At 40.9% G+C, this 23,194-nt stretch overlaps 1 protein-coding gene across 5 annotated transcripts in view; it reads left to right on the top strand.

The window, feature by feature from the left end:
- Window positions 1–23,194, top strand: part of EEF2K (eukaryotic elongation factor 2 kinase) — a 469,356-nt gene that overhangs the window by 398,865 nt on the left and 47,297 nt on the right. For 3 of the 5 annotated variants that reach the window (XM_044089631.1, XM_044089634.1, XM_044089633.1), the window contains 2 exons: window positions 11,455–11,511; window positions 11,670–11,729. In XM_044089631.1, coding sequence (XP_043945566.1) covers window positions 11,455–11,511; window positions 11,670–11,729 — 117 coding nt within the window. The remainder of the gene's footprint in view (window positions 1–11,454; window positions 11,512–11,669; window positions 11,730–23,194) is intronic. The other 2 variants (XM_044089635.1, XM_044089636.1) reach the window with 2 other exon arrangements.

Here is a 23,194-nt window from a genome sequence, read left to right as displayed (position 1 = left end):
ATTTCGAGCCCTGCCCTTTGGTTTCACTACAGCCCCCAGAGTGTTCAAATACATGCAGTGGTCATGGCTCACCTGAGGCGTCTAGGATTCCAGGTGTTTCCATACCTAGACGATTGGCTCCTTACCTCCACCACCAGGCATCAACTGATTCAGGCAAGGGAATTCACTCTGACACTCTGCAATCAGTTAGGCATTACAATCAACTCAGAAAAGTCTGCCTTATCTCCTTCACAGCATATCGTTTTTATAGGGGCAGAGTTAGACACTTCAACCACCACTCTACGACTACCAATTGAGAGAGTCTTTCTTCTTCGCCAGCATGTCAGCTCATTGGTGTCGAAAGACAGAGCACCAGCTGCAGACGTTCTAAAAGTATTGGGTCTGATGGCTGCAGTGATCTTGGCCATACCATTAGCAAGGATGCATATGCAGATTCTTCAATGACTGGTGTTCACTCAATGGTCTTATCAGGAACTTCCAATGTCTCAGACGATTTTAATTACGAACTCTTGTAAGAGAGATCTCCAGTGGTGGTTGACGTCTCTTCATGTAACCATAGGATGCCCCTTTGTACTACTCCCCCAATAGCCACTGTGACCACGGATGCTTCCCTGATAGGGTGGGGGGGCATTTTCAGGGAAAGACTGCCTAAGGCACATGGATGGATCAAGAGTCACATTTGCATATCAATGTTCTGGAGATAAGAGCAGTACTTCTGGTGTTGCAGTACTCCCAGGACTCTCTTCCTCTAGGAGCGATTGCAATTCAGACAGACAGTATGTCAGTAGTCCAGTACTTGAACAAGCAAGGTGGAACCAAGTCTGACCCCCTTTGCCGAGAAGCCCTCAGTGTTTGGCAGTGGGCTGTTTCCTCCCAGTGCTTTCTGTTGGCAACGCACATCCTAGAGAGATCCAGTGTGATAGACGCACATCCTGGGGAGATCCAGTGTGATAGCAGACAAACTGAGCAGGGCAATCATGTTGCCGCACAAGTGGTCCCTCAAGAAAGAGATTGCGGCCAGGATTTTCTGCAAATGGGGCCAGCCTTGCTGCAATCTTTTTGCCAGCCACATCAACACGAAATGCAGAAGTTACTTTGCCCTGATTCCTCCTCCGGGAGAAGCCCCGAGAGACGCACTCGTACACTGTTGCCCCCCAGGTCTCCTCTATGCACTTCTTCCTATCCCATTGATACCCAGATTTCTACAGAAAGCAAAATCTCTGAGAAGGACCATCATTCTTATAGCCCTTCATTGGCCTCGGCAGATTTGGTTCCCATTTCTTCATCATCGTTTCTTGGAGGATCCATGTAGTCTGGACCCAGTTCCAGACCTTCTGACACATCCATCGGGGTACTTTCATCCCTCCTTGCAGTCACTGAAGCTGACAGCTTGGATGCTCCAGTTCCCCTCATAGCCAGGCTTCATAACTTTTCCAGTGAGACAAAACAGATCCTTTTGTCTTCCCATAAGCCGTCCACTAGAAGATTATATCTTAGTAAGTGAAAGAGATTTTCCATATGGGCTTCTAAGCAGAATACTGATCCTTATCAAGCCTCCTTGACATCCATATTAGAATTCTTGACTATAATCTTTAATAAAGGAGCGGCAGCCTCAACGGTTCGGGTTCAGTTGGCTGCTATATCTAACTTTCATCTCAGAGCTGAAGGGCTAAACATAATGTCCCACAAGTTGCCCAAGGTCTTTCTCAAAGGAACTTTTCACATGAGGCCTCCAGTGAAAACTCCTTATTCTCCTTGGAATCTAAACTTTATGCTGTCTCGTATAATTCTCCCCCCCATTTGAACCAGCATCATCTTGTGACCTCAGATTTTTGTCGTGGAAGACTATATTTCTGGTAGCTATTACATCTGCCTGCAGAGTGTCAGAACTTCAAGCTTTATCTATCAACCCTCCTTATTTGATTTTTCCATGCTGATAGAGTATCTCTTAGGACAAACCCCTCCTTTTTGCCCAGAGTTTGTTCAGAATCTAATATCAACCAAGTCACTGAGTTACCAGTCTTTTTCCCTAAACATTCTAACAAATTGGAGTATATGCTGCACAAACTTGACGTTCACAGGCAGCTTAGATTTTATTTGGACAGAACAAAGGATATTAGGAAATCAGATCAGCTCTTTGTGTCATTCTCTGAAGCCAGAATAGTTAGACCAGTGGCTAAAACAACTCTTTCTAAATGGCTATCTGATTGTATCACCTTTGTTTATTCAGCTGCTAATATGCCCTTACTATACAAGATTAAAGCTCACTCAACCAAAGCAGTTTTTACACGTTCTGCATTCCAAGCCAAATTGCCCCTTGATAACATTTGTGCTGCAGCCACTTGATCTAAACTTCATATGTTTATCACTCATTACAAAGTTGATAAGGCCTCCAGGGACAGGGCTTCTTTTGGGTCTACCGTCTTGAAGAATGTACTCCCGTGAGCCACCCGAGATTGAGGGTGCTAGGAACGTTACCCATCAGTAAAGAATGAATGGCAAGATTGAACAACTTCACATTAAGAAGTTATGTACTCATCATAATGTTTCATGTGAGTTCTTCATCTCGCCTTCATTCTTACGTCCCTTCCTCCTTCCCCCACCTGGCTGATAGTTGACCTAGAGGTTGGTCTCATCCTGATTGCTCAATTCGTCTTCCTCTGCATGGGAGGGTAGTCCACTTATATGGCTATAGTACACGCAGCAAACAAGATCTGAGGTAATTCCAGCAGTGCATCATGGGATAAGAGGCTTGGTCTCGAGCTACTGGTAAACATCGGGCTTTGCAAATGGCCTTATTGGAGCCAATGGATTGGCTCCAAACCCATCAGTAAATAATGAAAGCAAGATGAACAACTCACATGGAATGTTATGGTGAATACATAACTTCTTATTTCCTAACCCCACTGTATCACGATCACCGTAAAGAATGTACACATAATGTCTGTATCACTTATCTCTGTGGACTAGGTGGCAAAATAAACACTATATAAAGTATATAAATTCCTACACAGTGTAAATAATACATTTAGAAATAAAAACTAAAATATCTCATAGTGACACCACATGATTAAGAGATTAAACTGTAACATTTACATATTTGATGATACACTGTTACATATTGTACATTTTAGATGTTATGAAAGTCAATGTTATGAATTTTAGATGTTGTGGATTTTAGATGTTCTAGTCTCGATGTTATGAATTTAGATGTTATGGGTTTTAGATGTTTTGAAGGGAACCCATATAAATATATATATATATATATATATATATATATATATATATATATATATATATATGTGTGTGTGTGTGTGTGTGTGTGTGTGTGTGTGTAGTGTATACCTATGCATGTGTGTGTATCTGTGTGTGTGTGTATGTATGTATATGTATGTATATATATATATATATATATATATATATATATATATATATATATATATATATAGAGCCTATGTCAAATATTCGAACTTCCAAAATGTCAAATACAGTATGGTCAAGACCATATGGTCGATATTTGGAAGTTCGACTATCTAATAAAAAAAAAGAAAAGAAAAACATACACTAACAGTGCGAGCAGGGGGCAAGCCTAATTAAATATACCAACTCCGAGACCGCACTTCAGTGCAGAAAAGGGAAATTCTCCCATTCTGCACTGTACGGCTCCATTAAAAGTCAGCCTTCGAACACTTGAAATGTCAAACATATGGTCTCGACCATATAACATTCGACATTTTAAGCGTTCGAATAATTGACATAGACCCTATATATGTATATGTTTATGTGAAGGCTGCCAGCTTAGCTAGATAGGATTTTGTAGATAATTCTGTCATTTGTAAATATTAATGTAAGCCACATGCTTGTTCACTTAAATGTAAGAAAATGATGGTAAATGTTGAACTTCAAAAATGTAACCACATTGCACTCTGCTGGAGGACAGCTGATAAGTCAAGCATTGTACAATTGTTTGATCTCAAAACTCAGAGCTGAGATGTCTGAATGAAGGAATTCTTCCTATTGTTTTGGGACAAGAGATAATGGCTAGAATTTACATGTATAATGGCTTTTATTGCTCTAGCTTCCTGACCAGCTGCAAGATCAACAGAGCTGTTACACTCTGAGTTTCTGTTAGCCTGGGAATAATGATGTAATCTGAAATGAGTCAGTGGTACTGTGTTATTAATTTAAGGACAGAGAGAGAGAGAGAGAATCAGAGCATTTTGCATTTGTCTTCAGAACATCCGACATCACCAGCTCTGTCTTGCTCTATATGTAACTTTATTTAGATATAGCTAGGAAATAGGAAGATTAGACTAGCTGTTTTTTGTATTGCTGTGAGAACTATTCTACTGTATTATTGTAAGCCTTTCTCTGTTATCTCTGAACTCTTGACTAGCACTGTGTAGTAAGAAGTATTGTCTTGTGTTTTTATTATTTATTATTAAATATTTTTAAACCTTTCAACTGTGGCTGTTTAGTGTAGAGATAATTTAAGCTCTAGAGTACATTGCATGTATATAGTGATACTGTTCAAAGCCACTACAATATTCTTGCTATTCAGTCACACTTACCAGTTGGATAATAATATTGAACAGTAATAATTGGACACCCTTTGATAAGGGCCTTATTAGTAGCTGATATTAGTGGTTGGTGGCAGTGATTTCTGCCTTATAGCCTGGCAGAGAAGGGGGCATAGCTGGAGAACCTGTGCCAGCCTTCCCCAAGAGTGTCTGTGTGTTTGTATATAACTCATATCTCAAAATGTGTGTGTGTCAGCTACTTGGGCAGGGACACGAAGCACTGGTTGGACAGAGAGGGTGCTGGAGGTTTTAGCTTGACCACTAGGCTGAGATCTGGACCCTATAGCTGTGCCAGTGGGGAGTCTTATTGGGGATCTGGAGAGAAAGGGAGAAACCAACCCCAGACTGACTGGGATCTCTGTGTGCTCTTAAGGGAAATTGTACTTTACTGTATGTGTGTATTTATTATCCTTCCCAATATGGACGCCCCTCACTGGTGTTAGTGGTAAGAATTGGGGATCCTTGATTGCTGGTCCAGTGCACGGGCGTCACATATTAATTGTTTGGCAGTGGTGGGATGTCCACACTACATATTAATTGGTTGGCACATACTAATTGGCTTGTAGTGGTGTGGATAGTGACTTCCTGTAGCTTGTGTACAGTGATCACTGAAGGTGTTTTTGTACTCTAAATCAGTCATGCAGAGAATATTCAGAGTTTAGATCACAATGGTTTTCTTTTTTTTGTGAGCATAGTTAGTCAGGGAGAGCAGGCAAGCATGTCAGCAGAGGAGTATGGAAAGCTGACAAGGAGCCAGTTGGCTGAGATGTGCCAGGCTAAAGGACTGGTGCAGGGAAACCTGACTAAGGCAGACATGATTGCAGCTTTGGTCACAGCTGCATCAGAAAACAGAAACCAGGAGGATGATCAGACTGGCCGTGGAGATGTACAGCACTCAGGAAATGGACTGCTCAACCTTTGTGCAGAGGACTTAAAAATCCATCTGGAGCTAAAGAGACTTGAATTGGAGGCCAGGCATTTGGAAATGGAAGCTGTGGAGAAGGAAAGGCAGAGGCAGCATGAAAAGGAGATGCTGACTCTTCGTCAGAGTCATGGAAGTAATGGGTAAGGGAGTAACTGGTCCCCAGAAGCACAAAAGGTCATTAAATTTTTTCTGCAGTTTACAGAGGGGGATAATTTTGATAGTTTCATTCATATGTTTGAGAGGGTATGTAAACAGTATGATGTTGACTAAAGGCTCTGGGTACAGTTCCTGACCCCCTTACTCCATGGTAAAGCTGTAACTGTGCTGTCTAAATGAACTGATTGTGAATGTTTTGATTATACTGCTGTTAGGAATTGCTTGTTAGAATTTATTAAGCTAACACCTCAAACTTATAGGAAAAGGTTTTGTGAGCATAGACGCAAGGCAGATGAAAATGTGTGTATATATGTTGCTGAACTGAGCACTTATTTTAATAGGTGGGTAAGTGAATTTCAGGTCACCACTTCTGAAGGGCTGGCTGACCTTTTGGTGAGAGAACAAGCCCTTAGCATTTTGCCAGAGGACATGAGGATCTGGTTAGCTGATAGACAGTGTGCTACTTCAGAAGAGTTGGGGAAGAAGGGAGACCTATACCTAGCAAGCAGGGCATCCCTGCACAGGAAAGGGACCCCCAGTACTGCTCATGGGTCTAAAGGAACCCATGGTGGGCAGCTCAGACTGCCCCAACAGAATCTACCAGTAGCAGGGGAAGCCACTAGTCCAGGTACACGTCCAGGACTTATGGTTAAATGTTTTGAATGCAACCAGTGGGGCCATGTGGCACACAGATGTCCACTAGGCAAGGTGGGAAACAACAGGTGAGTTAGCCAGTAAGTGGGAAAGACAAAATGCCAATAGTAGGTTGACTTGAGACAACAGGGGTACCAAACTACCACAAGAGGTTATATCCTATCAAAGTGAATGGCAAAGAAGCCATTGCTAAGAGAGACACTGCCTCTGACATAACCATTGTGAAGCCTGCAAGGGTTACAGAGGAGCACTGTTTGCCTGGGCAGTCTTCTCCAGTTAGAGCTGTAGGAGGGACCCCATTCCAAATACCTTTGGCTAGGGTTCACCTCGACCGGGAGGGTGGAAAAGGAAGCCAGCAATAGGTGTGTTTGAGGATATCCCTGCAGATGTCCTGATAGGAAATGATTTTGATAATGCAGTACCATGTGTTTGTGCTGTTACACCCAGTCAGGCTTAGAGACAAGCATGTGAATCTGGTAGCCCGAGGGAGACCCAGACAGACCGCATACTTGCAGTCAGGACTGGTGAGGTGGTTACTTCAGGGAGGGAGCTACTCTGTAGCAGAGAGAGTGAAGGTGAGCCACAGCTGTTTGTGGATACTGATGTTCCCTTGAACAGAGTGACTGCAAAGGTCGATGTGAGTTGAAGTTTCCAGGCTGACAGTGAGGCACCACTGTCAGAGGATGCCAGACTTCCTGTGGAAGGGGAGCTGGGAAGGGATACAAAGAGAGAGTTGAGGCAGGCTTAGCGCTCAGACCCTACATTGCAAGGCCTGAGGCAGGTAGCTAGTGAGGCACCTGATTCTCAAGGAAAGGGGGAATCTGTATACTGGGACCAAGGGTTACTGTATAGAGAGTGGACCCCTGAGAGAGGCCTAGAAGATGAGAGACTACAGCAGTTAGTAGTACCTAGAGCCTACTGTCTGGTGCTTCTAGCCATAGCCTGTGATGTTCCCTTTGCAGTTCATATGGGCATAAAACATACAAAGAGACGTATTATGCAGAACTTCTACTGGCCTGGAATTTCCAGAGATGTAATAGAGTACTCCAGGACCTGTGAGCGGTGCCAAAAGGTAGGCAAGGCAGGAGACAAGGCGAGAACTTCTTTGATGCCTTTGCCTAGGATTGAGGAGCCATTTCAGAGGGTAGCTATGGATATTGTGGGGCCTCTAAGCACCCCAAGTTCCACAGGGAAAAAGTATATCCTAGTGGTAGTTGATTATGCTACAAGATACCTTGAGGCAGTGGCTTTGTCCTCTATTGAGGCAGAAAAGGTGGCAAATGCTTGTTCAAGATTTTCAGCAGGGTAGGTTTCCCAAAAGAAATACTGACTGACAGAGGTGCTAGTTTCATGTCAGACCTGCAAGCTTGTCTGTGGAAGTACTGTGGGGTGAAGCACCGGAAGACCACCCCCTACCATCCCCAGACTAATGGTCTAGTTGAGAGGTTAAACTCTACAATCAAGTCCATGCTACGGGCATTTGTACACCAGTTTAAGAGGGAGTGGGACAAATAGTTGCTCCATCTGTTGTTTGCTTACAGAGAGGCTCCCCAGGAATCCACAGGTTTTTCACCTTTTGAATTGTTGTATGGGCATAGGGTGAGGGGACCTCTAGATTTAATTTGTGATGAGTGAGAAGGTGAGCGTGAACCTCACAAGGAGTCTGTTGTGGCATATGTTCTAAACCTCAAGACAAGGCTCAGGGAACTCACGGGTTTGGCCCAGGAGAACCTGGCAGAAGCCCAACAACAGTAAAAGGTATGGTATGACAGGAATGCTCGAGCTAGAGAGTATGCTGTAGGGTATCAGGTAATGGTTCTCATTCCTGTCAGACACAACAAGCTGCAAACAGCTTGGGAGGGACCCTACAAGGTGGTAAGAAAGGTAAGTGATGTTAACTACATTGTGGAACTTCTAGGTAAGAGGCAGGAGCACAGATTGTACCATGTTAACATGATGAAATCTTACCATGATAGGGAGGCCTTTGTACTGAGCATTTGCAGTGGATTTCAGGAGGTGTCTGAGGCAGAAATGGTGACTGATCTCCTCAGTGAGGCTCGGACTGATATGTCAGTGGAAGGGGTAGCAACGTCCCAGCAACTATCTCCTACCCAGGTTCGAGAAATCCAAGTAGTGTTACAGGCATTTGGGGACATGTTCACTGGGAAACCAGGGTGCACCCACCTGGTGCAGCACCAGGTTGATACAGGATCCCAAAGGCCTATTAGACAGGCCTCTTATAGGGTACCTGAGAGAGTCAAAGAGACTCTGAGGGAGGAGATACAGGAATTGTTGGAACTAGGGTTAATTCAAGAGTCCAGCAGTCCCTGTGCCTTCCCAGTGGTGCTGGTGGCAAAGAAGGGTGGCAGCACCAGGTTCTGTGTGGACTACAGGAAATTAAATAGTCACACAGAGTCAGATGCTTACCTCATGCCTAGGACAGATGAGGCCCTAGAGCAGCTGGGTGGGGCTAAGTATCTTACAACCATTGATCTTACCAACGGTAATTGGCAGGTGCCCTTGACTCCCAGCGCTAGAAAGAAGTCAGCCTTTGTGACTCCTTTTGGCTTGTATGAGTTCACAAAGATGCCCTTTGGGATGAAAAATGCCCCAGCAATTTCCAGAGGCTGGTAGATCATATCCTAGCAGGAGCAGGAGGGTTTGCCCTTGCTTACCTAGATGATATTGCCATCTGCAGCCATTCCTGGCAAGAGCACCTTCAGCCTGTCAGGGAGGTACTGGGCAGACTACAGAGGGCAGGGTTGACCATTAAGCCCAGCAAATGTCAGGTGGGTATGGGAGAGGTCTCCTACCTGGGACATAGAGTGGGGAGTGGTAAGATCAGGCCAGAACTTGACAAAGTGGAAGCCATTCAAGCATGGCCTGCACCTGTTACCAAAAAACAGGTGAAGGCATTCTTAGGGATAGCAGGGTACTACAGAAAGTTTGTCCCCAATTATAATACCATAGCTGCTCCCCTCACAGACCTGGCAAGGAAAAACAGGCCAGATAAGGTAGTGTGGACCCCAGCATGTGAGCATGCATTCCAGAAGCTTAAAGAAGCTTTGGGAGGACCTTCTGTTTTAGCCAGTCCAGATTACAGCAGGTAATTTGTTGTGCAGGTGGATGCCTCGAACCATGGGGTGGGGACTGTACTTAGCCTGATTTCTTCAGAGGGAGAAGAGCACCCAATGATTTATTTCAGTCGTAGGCTGCAACCCAGGGAGGAATGCTATGCAGCTGAAGGAAAGGAATGTCTAGCCATAGTGTGGGCACTGCAGAAATTTCAGCTTTATCTATATGGAAGAAAATTCACTGTAGTTACAGATCACAATCCCCTAACATGGTTACACAGAGCCAGCCAGCAAAATGTCAAGTTGCTAAGATGGAGCCTAGGGTTGCAGGCATATGATATATCAGTGCAGCACCACAGTAGGCTTAACAATGCCAATGCAGATGGGCTCTTAAGACAACCCTCTCAAGCAACATTTCTCAAGGGTCACTTGAAAAACTAGCTTGAGTTCTCCTGGGGGGGGGTGGGGGATATGTGAAGGCTGCCAGCCTAGCTAGATAGGATTTTGTAGATAATTCTGTCATTTATAAATATTAATTTAAGCCACATGCTTGTTGTCTTAAATGCAAGAAAATTATGGTAAATGTTGAACTTTAAAAATGTAACCACATTGCACTCTGCTGGAGGAAAGCTGATAGGTCAATCATTGTATAATTGTTTGATCTCAAAACTTGGAGCTGAGATGTCTGAATGAAGGAATTCTTCCTGTTGTTTTGAGACCAGAGTTAATTGCTGGAATTTGCATGTATAATGTCTTTTATTTCTGTATCTTCCTGACCAGGTGCAAGATCAAAAGGGCTGTTAACACTCTGAGTTTCTGTTAGACTGGGAAACAGAGAATAATGATGTAATCTGAAATGAGTCAGTGGTACTGTGTTATCAGTTTAAGGACAGAGAGAGAAAGAAAGAATCAGAGCATTTTGTATGTGTCTTCAGAATATCCAACATCACCAACACTGTCTTACTCTATATGTAACTTTATTTAGATATAGCTAGGACATAGGAAGATTAGACTAGTTGTGTTCTGTATTGATGTCAGAACTATTCTACTGCATTATTTTAACAATTTCTCTGTGATCTCTGAACTCTTGACTAGCAATGTGTAGTAAGAAGTATTGTCTTGTGTTTTTATTATTTATTATTAAATATTTTTAAACCTTTCAACTGTGGCTGTTTTGTGTAGAGATAATTTAAGCTCTAGAGTACATTGCATGTATATAGTGATACTGTACAAAGCCACTCCAGTAGTCTTGCTGTTCAGTCACACTTACCAGTCAGATAATAATATTGCACAGTAATAATTGGTAAGGGCCTTATCAGTAGCTGATATTAGTGGGTGGTTGCAGTGATTTCTGCCTTATAGCCTGGCAGAGAAGGGGGCATAGCTGGAGAACCTGTACCAGCCTTTTGCAGGAGTGTCTGTGTGTTTGTGTATAACTTATATCTCAAATTTTCTTTGTGTGTGTGTGTGTGTGTGTGTGTGTGTGTGTTGGTGTGTGTGTCTGTGTGTGAGCTACTTGCGCAGGGCACAAAGCACTGGTTGGACAGAGAGGGTGCTGGAGGTTTTAGCTTGACCACTAGGCTGAGATCTGGACCCTATAGCTGTGACAGTGAGGAGTCTTATTGGGGATCTGGAGAGAAAGGGATAAACCAGGCCCAGACTGACTGTGATCTCTGTGTGCTCTTAAGGAAAATTGTACTTTACTGTGTGTGTGTATTTATTATCCTTCCCAGTACGGACGCCTCTCACTGGTGTTAGTGGTGAGGGTTGAGGCTCCTTGATTGCTGGGCCAGTGCACGGGTGTCACAGTGTGTGTTTGTGTGTGTGTGTGTGTGTGTGTGTGTGTGTGTGTGTGTGTGTGTGTGTGTGTGTGTGTGTGTGTGTACGATTGTGTTACACAGGTAAGTAAAAAATGGTTGTGATAAGTACAGCTCATTTGATGACACAAGAACCATGTGTCTTTATTTTTAAAAAGCGTAATTAAATATTTAGCCTTCAGAGCAAGAATATGTAGAAGGAATATATAGCCATCAGTTTCATAATATGCATTTTTGCATTAACATAGGCACATTCGCACAGCAGACGAAGACATTATGAATCTGACGAAGACAGTTTTGGCATGGTAAATAAAAATGGAAAGTCATGTGTTTAAAGGCTGTATACCACCTTTGTTCTCACTTACTGGGCTATCCATAACATTTTCTCCATCTTTCTGTTTAGCAGCTGACTTACCCTCTTTTATGCAGTCCTTCCTTATTTATTTTTTTCTTTTTTAACTAGAAAAGCGCTGTTGCAAATAAACCCTCCTTGACCCCCAAAAACAGTCCACGGAGTAAACTGGTGATTTTTGCATGCATGCATGTCATTGTTGCCTTTAGTTGTGCTTCTCTTGTATTGCTCTGCCATTTGTGATGCTACTTTTTTGATGTCTTGTCATTATGTGCATGCTTTCATGGATTTACAAAACTGAAACAAATACTGTTATGTCTGTGAACTGTTCAACTGGTTCTTCGCCAGTGAAACTTTCTGAATATCCATGTTGTGATGCTTTTTTTAACATTTCACTTTGCTGTTTGTTCTCAGTATGCTTGTTGTCCAGAGAGTTATATCACCAACATGGAAATGAGTTTCAGTTAATGAGAACTGTAGGAATGATAATTGCAGTGTTTTTTTTTTTTTTTGTTTATTTTATTTATGTAAACCTAGCTATTATAAGGAAATAAAGAAATAGCAAGGGAATGTAGACAAGCTGCAGCAACATATGCAAGGAAACAGGTTTTAATGCAATTTGATGTTTGGGTTTTCTGTTGTCCCCCCTGTTTTGTTTTAATGCACATTTCTGCTCAGGTTCTTTGTGTGTCTGGCAGCATTGCAGTTTTTACCTGTGGCTCTGCAAATTGGAGACAAGTAAATATCTCTTAACCTACACCAACTAATAGCTGATGAAGCTTGTGATGTGAAATTAACAGCCATTTAATTTGCATGAGGATACTGCTGTGCATACTATTACCTTTTAAAATTGTGAGCTGTACTGCTGTTAGGAAGGAAAATTACATGCTAAGGTGGCAGTACTTTATAAATCTGCACTGGTCACCCTACAGCTAGGATGGCTGCATTTTAATGATGTACAGTTTTGTTATGCCTCGTAGTGGGACTTGGAAATCTTCCCTTGCAAAGAGCCTGTGGATGCAGGAAGGAGCTTGAGACAGCATAGTGCATTTTGGGAGATGTAGGCAAGCAATTTGGAGGAGGAACACTGTCCATCCTTTCAGATCAGTAACACAGATGATACTGGGACCACTTTTGAATCTGAATGTAAATTCTCTCCCTCTCCCTCTCCAGGAAGTTAAAGCCCATACTTTTTTTTAGATTAAGTCTTTGAGAAGCAGGGGACTGTGTCTATATACCAAGGACTAAAAACACCAGGATGGATAAAATGTGACTTTTTCTTTTTCATTGAGACAAAAGCTACATAAATACACATTGTCTGCTGCAGCAGTTTACAGTGACATGGAGTCTTCCATATATAAAATGTACACTATAAGAATGAAATGCAGCCAAGGTAATATGATTTATGGGCTGTTTTCTGAAGTGACTACACTTTGTTGGTGTCTGAATGACCAGACTGTAATTGCAAAGAATTCTTCTCTTGACTGTGCCATTGGTGACCTGGATTACAGTACCAGAGGAGATGGGCTTGTTGAAGGGACTGAGCTGCTGATGACCAGCAGTTCTTTCTTGATATGAGGAGGGTGTAGGTCTTTCTTCTGTGGGTTTCTCTCCTTTGGAAGCAGCAGGGCAGCACTGTCAGGATAGTTCCCACAAGTGCAGTATTTCTGTGAAACAGACATGAGGAAGCTGGCCCTAATGTGAAAGCTTTCCACCATGTATTGCCACGGGTCTGTGTCAGAAGATCGAGTTTTCAGAACCTCAGAATTCATATGGTCAGGACCATATGATCAAGTTTCCAAAAACTCAAACGTCTGAAAAGAAAAAAACACAAAAATACACCTATTTTACATTTTTGCAGGGGGACAAGCCTCCCTGCACCCCCACACCCGCTTCAAATTATATATACCAACTCTGAGATTGCACTACAGTGGTGAAAAGGGTAAATTTCCTGATCCTCACTGTACCACGATTTCCATTCAAAAGCTTCACGTTTTCAAAAACTTGATCATATGGTCTCGACCATGTGATTTTTTTGAGTTTGTGAAAACTTGGTCATTTGATAGGGACCCATTGCCATAGAGTCTTACTCTGTTGATTGAAACAAGCGTGTACTTCTCCCATGCTGGGTTGCCATGCCATCCAACTTTTCCTGTTCTCTCTGGACTTTTGGTGATTGCTGATACCAGGAGCAGGGAGAAGCAGGAGACAATGCTTAAGAAAGTGGATGCTGGAAGCTGTTTGGGTCAGGGTGCATAGAAGATGTTTATAAAACTTAATGCAGTATTAAATTGTTATTGTCATCATCATCATAATTATTACTGTTATTACTATCATCATCATTATTGTTACTGTTAGTATTATCATCATCATTATTATTACTGTTATCATCATCACCATTATTACTGTTATTATCATTATTTTTACTGTTATCATCATCATTACTGTTATTATCATCATCATTATTACTGTTATTATCATCCTCATTACTGTTATTATTATCATCATTATTACTGTTATTATCATCATCATCATTACTGTTATTATCATCATCATTATTACTGTATTATCATTATTATTACTGTTATTATCATTATTTTTACTGTTATTATCATCATTATTACTGTTATTATTATCATCATAATTGTTATTACTGTTATCATTGTCATCATCATTATTACTGTTATTATTATCATCATAATTACTGTTAGTATTATCATCATTATTATTACTGTTATTATTATTATTATTTTTACTGTTATCATCATTATTACTATTATTATCATCATTATTACTGTTATTGTTGTCATCATCATTATTACTGTTATTATTATCATCATCATTATTATTACTGTTATCATTGTCATCATCATTATTACTGTTATTATCATCATTATTACTGTTAGTATTATCATCATTATTATTACTGTTATTATTATTATTATTATTTTTACTGTTATCATTATTACTATTATCATCATTATTACTGTTACTATCATCATTACTGTTATTGTTGTCATCATTATTACTGTTATTATTATTATTATTATTATTTTTACTGTTATCATTATTACTGTTATTGTCATCATTATTACTGTTATTATTGTCATCATCATTACTGTTATTATTATCATTACTGTTATTGTTGTCATCATTATTACTGTTATTATTATCATCATCATCATTATTATTACTGTTATTATCATCATCATCATTATTACCATCACATAGTTCATGATTTGTTTGAGAGTTTTAAAGAATTGATGAAATGTGCTATACCATTATATATTAGTAGTTAGGAGGAAAATAAAAATGTAGAATAAGGACGGTAGGCTTCCTATCACAGATGTGATAGTACATTGTGTGAACTTCCTAATATCAGAAAAATACAGTGAAATTTCAACATCAAAACTGTGAGTATTGAAATTCAGTGTTAACAATATTTAGGCTATGCCCTCACACCAGTGCTAACTATATGCACTAACTTTGAATTCACAGTACCCCAGATGAGGAGACATATTTTGAGGTACTGCAACCATGGACTCAATATATTCCTGAAGTTCACTATTAAATTTGTGCCTTTCCAAGGGACCTGCGGACAGGCTTCTTCCTTCCAACTATCTCTCGCTGTAGAGGAAATGAATGCTGATAAAGTTCCCCTGCCACAAATGAATGAGCCGTAGGACTCTTGTCTAGCTCAGGAATGCCTGGCTGTCAGTCCCTTATGGAGTAATGGGTCAAGTGGCTGAAGGTAATGGAACTATTAAACTGGTCTTGAGATAATGTGGGATAGGAGAAGAGAGGAAATGGTGTTTGTTGGAGGGGGTCTAAATCTAAGCAGCATAACTTCATTCATGGGTAAAGCAGTAAAGCCAATATGTGAAGGAAAGGTAATTAAATTAATTGGTTGGTTGATTGATTGATTAGGTGCGCAGACACGAGGCCTTGTCAGATGAACGTAATGCTGTGGGGTGATAAATTAGGAGGAATAGTGTAGCGCAGAGCAGGAGAACTGCACTTATGAGACATGTTCCAATAAACTACTGTGCCCTGTGTTACCAAAAAGCTGTTGTCAAAAATGATTGGCTCTGTGGAGCAGCAGGATAAAGTCCTTATAGCCTGCTAGATATCCCATGTCCATTTAGCAGCATGGGCACTAGAGGGGCCACAGGCGGAGGATGGTAGTGAGTGGTCGAAGTCAGCTTGCCGATCTTTGGGGCAGGGAGGCAGCTTAGGCTCATTGCAGTATGCAGCGTATGACCCTGACTAACTCTGCGCTGCATATGCAGTGAGCTACTTAATCAGGTGATTACCCAAGCATGGAAGCACACATGTACTTCCTGAGGGTAGTGATTGCACATTTGGCGAGGCTGCTGCAAGGAGATGGGTATTAGAGCACATTTCCCAGCAAACAGTATGAAACTGCATTGGCTTCCTCAATCTCCTTAGCAGCCCTGGATGGATGTGAGATTGAACCTGGGTGGGTGGGGCTTAGGCTATGAAACTGCATTGGCATCTTCAATCTCCTCAGCAGCCCTGGATGAATGTGGGAGTGAGCCTGGGTAAGGCTTAGGCAAGTCCATGATGACCTGACGAATGAGGAGAGGAGGTGGGGACAGCTGATGGTCAGCTGCTGGAGGGGGTAAAAAACATTTGATTAAGACGAGCCCCACTGATTCATAAACATTGCACACTGTCCTGTAAGTGGGACTTGGGTTGTCTTTCTTGCACTTAATTCTAAAGAGTGATGATTCATAGTCATGTAGAAGTAGCAGGTGGCAGGAGGTGCTAAGGGTTCCAGTGACAGAGGAGGTGCAAACAAGTGCAGACTGTATCTGCATTATGTAGCCATTACTACTCCTTAGAAGCCCTGGCAGGATTCCTAGGTCAGTACTTCTCTCCAACTGAGAACATGTTGATTAAATAAGAAACTCTGTTTTAATGTGCCTTGTTGTGGATGTCCCACTCCTGTATCTGCTTACGTCCACATGTAACCATAGTAGCTCTCAGTAGCAGACATGCCATTTTTGACAGCTAAAGTGGCAGTAGCGCCAGTCTGTTGGTGCAGATTATAAGTAGCAGCAGTATGTTTAGTGCCTGTGCAAACCATAAGAAAATTACACAACAAAGGAGAGAAATTCAGTTGCGTAGTGGATCCAAAACCTCTCTTTTCAAGGATAATATCAAAAGCATTACAAAAAACTGAAGAATACAATCAGGTCCACTAAAGAAGCCCATGAACTTAGGCTACCACTGAAGCCAAAGATGATTGTAAATCCTTCTTTAGCTTTGTTAGAAAGCTTAAAAACGGTTTCTATCATTACTAAGAAATTATTCATATTAAAATCTATTCTGACCAAAAAACATTGCCAGTATTAAATGTTTAGCCATCTTCACCCCTTAGACTTCTGTTCAAAGCCCAGCATATCTGAATCTCTTACTTCCCCAATATCTGTAAAGATCATGCACTGAAAGCTCTAACCATTACCACAAATACTTACTGCATGGAACCTGACAAGGTTGTTTAATGAATAATGTTAAACATGGCCTTGCAGACACAATACTTAAACTGTTCAACTTAGGTTTACCTATTGGCTTTGTCCCTGATGAGTGGTGCACTGCAGTGATGAAGCTCCTCCTTAAATGTGGCATTACAACAGACCTAGGTAATTACAAACCTGTCAGCCTTACGAGCTTCATCTGCAAAGCCATGAAGCACATTATAATTTACCTTATAGACTGTGATATCAAGAATCTTGTTAGACTTGACCCTCAACAGCTTGGCTTTGTGCAGGGTCTGTCCTGTTTGTTTAACTTGATAAACTTCTTTGAAATGGTTACAGAGACTGAGGATGGTGGCCATGCAATGCCCATGGCATATCTTGACCTGGCCAAGGCCTTTGACACTTTTCCATGTGATAGCATTACATAAAAGTGAAATGCTTTAAAAATTGACATATGTGAGGTAAGATGGATAGTAAACTTTGCACAGGTATTTAACTTATTTGCAAATAATAAACCCAAAGGGAATATAACTGAATCACACACTGTGTGGATTCATGACCCACACAGTACGTCTTGCTAGCCACAAAGTATGAAAGTGACCAGTAGTGTCCCTCACAGCTTGATGCTGGGACCTCTCCTTGTGTTGGTATTTATTTCTCAGGTCTCTACTTCAAGTAAAAAGCCAAGACCTCTGACTAATAGTGTTTGCAAATGACTGCAAACTAGAGTGTTGTTGCTAAGTCACCCTGTGGGACCCAAACCCTCCAGAATGAACTCATCCTAGGAAACTGTTGGAGTACTAAAATGGTCTCAAACTAAATACTGAAAAGTTTAGGACTTCTGGCAGACAATCCCTCCCCTCATCATACCATATAGACAACACTCCACTACAAAATGAAAATGTAGTCAGGGACCTAGGTACTTGAATCTCCCTTACTTTTGACCATTATTTGACAGTGGTTGTCATGAAATCCATTTATTTAGCCTGGCTATTTGCCAAAGAAATATCATCAAAGTCTAAAGATGCAGTCACTTCTTTCTTTTCAGCATTGGTCAGATCAGTTATCAAGTATAATACCCCCCTTTGGGACGTGTCTTTAGCACGTCAAGCAATTTGAAAAATCCCAAAAGTTTCTAATTAAATAGAATACTATATGTACATTGGGAGACTTTACTTGAAATTGACTGCATCTGATTGGTGGAAGGAGTGAAATCTAGAAACAGTATCTGAAGTTCAGAAATGAATCATTCAGAGCCACAAACACTGTTAGAACTGCTGTCTTGAAATATAATAAACCAAACTTCTGAGTAGCCATCCAGAAATCCGCTGGCATGAAATCTCTACATCTCCTAGATCTTGTAAACATCAAGCCCACCATCACATCCTGTCTATACAGAATAAATAAAGGATTTCCTTTGCAAACCAATGTAGTCTGTCTTTTCTCCCTAGATTTATCTAAGACACTCACAGTCTCTTTCATTGTAAATTTCTTAATAAAATTGTTTTTCTGTTTCTGTATGAAGAAACTTCTTAACCAATTTACAGATAAAGCATCCACTTCAACAAATGATCTTTCTGTATTTTACCCTAGAAAATCAAAGTAACAAAACGAACCTTCATGTACAATCACTCACTCTTCTCATATGCTATACCTACTTTGAAGTCTGCCTGTAAACTACCCATACTGAAAATCATTAACACAGTACAACCTGAAAATTTCAGAGGCACATCTCATCACTAAGGGCTTTTCATCCAGGAAAAAGGAGGTCATTGTCCCACTGTACTCATCCCTCATTAGACCCATTATAGAATACAACGCCGCGTTTGGTATGTACCTCTCAAGACATCTGCAACAACTGGAAAGGCTGCAGAAATACCTCACTAAAAGAATCACAGGCCTAAAGCAGATGCCCTGCTCTAACCACCTTAAAAAACTCCAGCTATACTCTGTCACATATCGTCTACTCAGAGGTGATCTCTGCTTAACATACAAGGCCATGTCAAACTCAGAGCTGTTGGACATGCTAGACTTAAAGAAATCCCAATCCCTCAGAGCCACATGCTCCAGGGATCTAAACCTTGTCATCACAGTAAACAAAACATGCTGGAGGGATCGGTTCCTGACCCAGAGACTCTCCAGACTCTGGAATAGATTGCCCATACATGTCAAGCAGAGCGCCTCTTTGGCCCTCTTCAAAAGGAACCTTGAAGATTGGATGGGAGAAAGGAAATTCACCCCGGGGATCACGTCAGTCACCCTGCTAGACAGGGGTCCAGGGAAGTAAATAGTGTGGGAAGAAATAGCCAGGGAACTGTTATGGCTAGGCTTGTATCGGCCATAGGGCCGATAGCCTAGTACCAACCTATGAACCCCTACTACCTAAGATTCTGTGATAATCAATGTGCCAACAAGCACCACACTACATAAATACACATGAACCACATTGGCAAAAGCATGGCTTAATGCTCAGTTTGTGTGCACTCACTGCCATTAAAACATTATCTGATTTTGTATACACAAACGTGAACCTTGGTAAACTTACAGGTGCTATATGTGTAGGACCTTAAATGAGCTTTTACACTGTCAATCACCCTTCTTCTACTAAATGGACTAAGTCATTGTGTTTTCAGATGCTTTTATTACCTGGTTTGCATTTTACCTACAAAACAAAACAATTGCCTTTAATAGCAATAACGAATACTGTACATCTGGCTGACTTGTAGCTGGGGTGCCAGAGAGATTTGTTAGTCCTCTCCATTAATCCCCTTCAGTTAGTCATGAAAAATTGTAGCATTATACTATATGTAATGATCTGGTCATGTCTGAAAAATGCAGCTCCTTAGAAGATGAAAATTGCACTCCAGGTTGACTTTGCACAGGTATTTAACTGACTTGCAAATAATAAACCCAAAGGGAATACAACTGAAACACACACTGTGCAGTTCAAGACTTTAAAAAAATCTCAGCAGAGACACATTTGGCAATCTCTTGAATCCGTGTGTCACCTTTAAGTTGTATGAATCCATCGTTAGTGACTTAAATATGTATTTTCTGCTTGTTTTGTTTTTGTTGGCTGTCTTTAACTCTGCTGCCTGTTGATCATCAGTCTTCTCTTGGCCAACTGACTTATTATTCCCTTCATCAACAAGCTGAGAATCAGCCTTGAAGGGCCATGATTTAAGCAGACATCATGAGTGGTTTGATTTTTTTTTCTATTTGCTTCACTACATCCACTGAGCTCGGTCTGCTGCAGAATGGAAGGGGGCATGCAGTAGGCTGGCCTGCCCATCTTTCCCAAAGCATGGGGGGCAGATTCCTCAGTCTGCAGTGTAGAAATTGTGACATCCTCATGTGCTTCTGCCTGCATCCCTTCTCTCCCCCTGGAAAGGCAAGTGGGCCAATCCCTTTTATTCCTCCCTCCCTCCGTACCTGGATTCTCTGGTTTTGGAGCTGCCAATGAAGCCATAGTCAGTTGGTTCACAGTCAGGGCTCCATCCCTTTGCACCATCGAGTCAGGCTGATTTTGCTTCACACAATGGATAGATTATCCAAAGAACAGTCAGTTTAACCTAAACTGTGTTACAACGTTGCCCACTGTTTTACGCACATAGTTTAATTCCAAAATTTAGGCTTGTTGAAAAAAATGTCTGTTTTCAGCATATGATTCTAATTTGTTGTAGAAAGCGAAACTGTTCAGCTCCAAACTCTATCAAATCTGAGAGAACATCATTGTGCATTCATAATAAACACTAGCTGACATACAGTTAGAAGATCATTTTTGCCTGCCATTATTTAAAAAATGTAAAAATAAGAAGTTGCCAGTACCCCCTGCAGACCAGCAAGGCTGAATATACCTGTATAGACCACCTTCTTCAGATAGTTCAAGAGAGCGAGAGATCATTCTCAAAAGTGCCCCCCGCCAGACTCAGAAGATTTTAATTTTCCCTCAAGTAGTAGTTGAAGATGTGATGAAAAGGAAAAGGAAACTTGGGAACTTTTTTTGGGAATGCGTGTACTTAACGGTTTACGCGAGCTGAGCGTGCAAATGATCAAACTTGATGAGTGTTCTACCTCACTAAAGAAAACTAACTAAAAAATAAGTAAATAAACAGATTTCACAACTCCTTGCAAAATGCCCTCCTACAGTTGTTGAGGTAACATATGTTAACTAAGATAATGATGCTACTCAGTTGGGAGTTTAGATTTAGAAACTGCCATGAAGTAGTTGCATCCTTACTAACTTTAATGTTATTAGCAACCACAAAACAATCACATGAAAATGGAAATGAAAAATTAAGCCAGCAGTAAATGAAGTAGTGAACGTAATAATTAGAGATGGGATCATTACAAGATGGAGGAAGCAAGTTTCATAAAATATGTATGCAATATAAGGCTCAAGTAGATAACTGAAGTAAATAGGTTGGTAGGAATTGAAAAGTACTGGAGTATATTGTAATGTATACAAGTAAAGAACAGAATTGTGATGGTCCTTTTATGTGTAATGCACAATGTACACAGTAACAGAAGATACTGTTGTTGAGATTTTTCTCTTTTCAGTGTAAATAATGTATGTGAACGCACGTTATGAATCAATAATGTGATGAACAAATGCAGTTAAAAAAAAAGAATGCTGGTCCCTGCTACTAAGAATACTGGGCATCAACATTTTTAGGAATAGCCAATCACTCTTTCATTTGAAAACTTAGGTCACCTCACAGCTGTTAAATATGGTCAAGAAGTAATTTCCTTGATACTGGATAGCCTAAAGACTATCAATGCCCCAGTACAATACAGGTACCTCTAAAACCTTATCCAGGTAACTCCTTACTTTCTTTCATATTGTCTTTCATTTCATCCAGCCATTTCTACAAACCTCGATTTCTGCCTGTCACTCCCACATATCCCTCTTTTTCACCGACCTGCATATCCCCATCTAAACATCAGCTAGCTACAGTCTGCCGTTTGATTATGTCAAATATGATGACAAATGCTGGAATTGTAAATTATTTGGCAGATACAATACAGTCACTAAAGTACAGATATTTGTTTGACCGCCTTAATGTGTTCATATTGCGACATTTTTATATTTGCCTCTGCCCTGGGTTGTTGTTGAAAGACTCGTCATACCAGTCAGTTTTTCACAGTTAGCAATTAAATAATTAAAAAGAGAGTGAGAGAGAAGGGCAGTGAAAGTGATACAACTGTGCATATGGCATCATTATAGAAAGGGAAGACATTATCGTTTACAGAGCAAAAGGTGGGAGAACATAGACATCATGGCTGGTTTTCTATAGGAATGAATTAAGAGAAATGAGGAGAATTTAATTTCTAAGAAGGATGGTGAAGCTTTGGCACGCTGTGAGGGTGATATCAGTCAGTAGAAAGAATGAAAAGGAGATTGGAGAGAAAAGAGCGGCATGGGCCTGGAAGCTAGGTAAGGCCCAGTCGCAGCATTCACACGGTCAAGATACTTGACTTCTACTTTTGTTTTTTGTTTTTTTGACAAAGACAGCAAGAGTAAGGGAGAGTTCAGTAAACTCACAGTGACTCCTAATACAAAAGTTAATTTACTGATGCCAAATTCGACAATACCAAGTACCTGGAAAAGCAATATGAAGAATATGTACATCGAATGCAGGCTGAATTACATTCTGAATGCTTTCACGGAGGCATCAGTAAGTGTTTAATCAGTTCCAGTCACATTTTTCACACTCTGTCACCGTTAAGTTGCACAAAATGAGGTAAGAGTGGACAGCACAGCTTCAAAAAGATCATGCCACTGTAACAAAGGTCATATCGCTGAGTGCAATCTCACCATATGAAACTCATCAAATAGACCTAGCTGCCAAATGAACACCCTGTTTCACCAGTACACATGTGCAAATATTTAACATTTAAAAATGGAAGATGGAAATAATCATTAGTTTTAACTTTTAAATATTCCAATGCTGAGGTTACAGAACAATGAATGTAAGGAAATATGTGATTTTTCTGACAAAAACAATTATTGCAGTATGTTAACAGGGATGTAGAAGCTGCATCCCCCTCCCATATGAATGAAAAAATATATATTGTTTTGTTAGCCTTCACTTTAGAGTATGGGGCAGTTTTCACGTACAGCTGTAGTCA

The sequence above is a fragment of the Protopterus annectens genome, chromosome 12.part0, assembly GCF_019279795.1.
Source record: "Protopterus annectens isolate FY-2018-M chromosome 12.part0, PAN1.0, whole genome shotgun sequence".
Classification (NCBI taxonomy): domain Eukaryota; kingdom Metazoa; phylum Chordata; order Ceratodontiformes; family Protopteridae; genus Protopterus; species Protopterus annectens.
The sequence above is the reverse complement of the archived record's forward strand: the minus strand, read 5'-3'. Positions and strand labels throughout refer to the sequence as shown.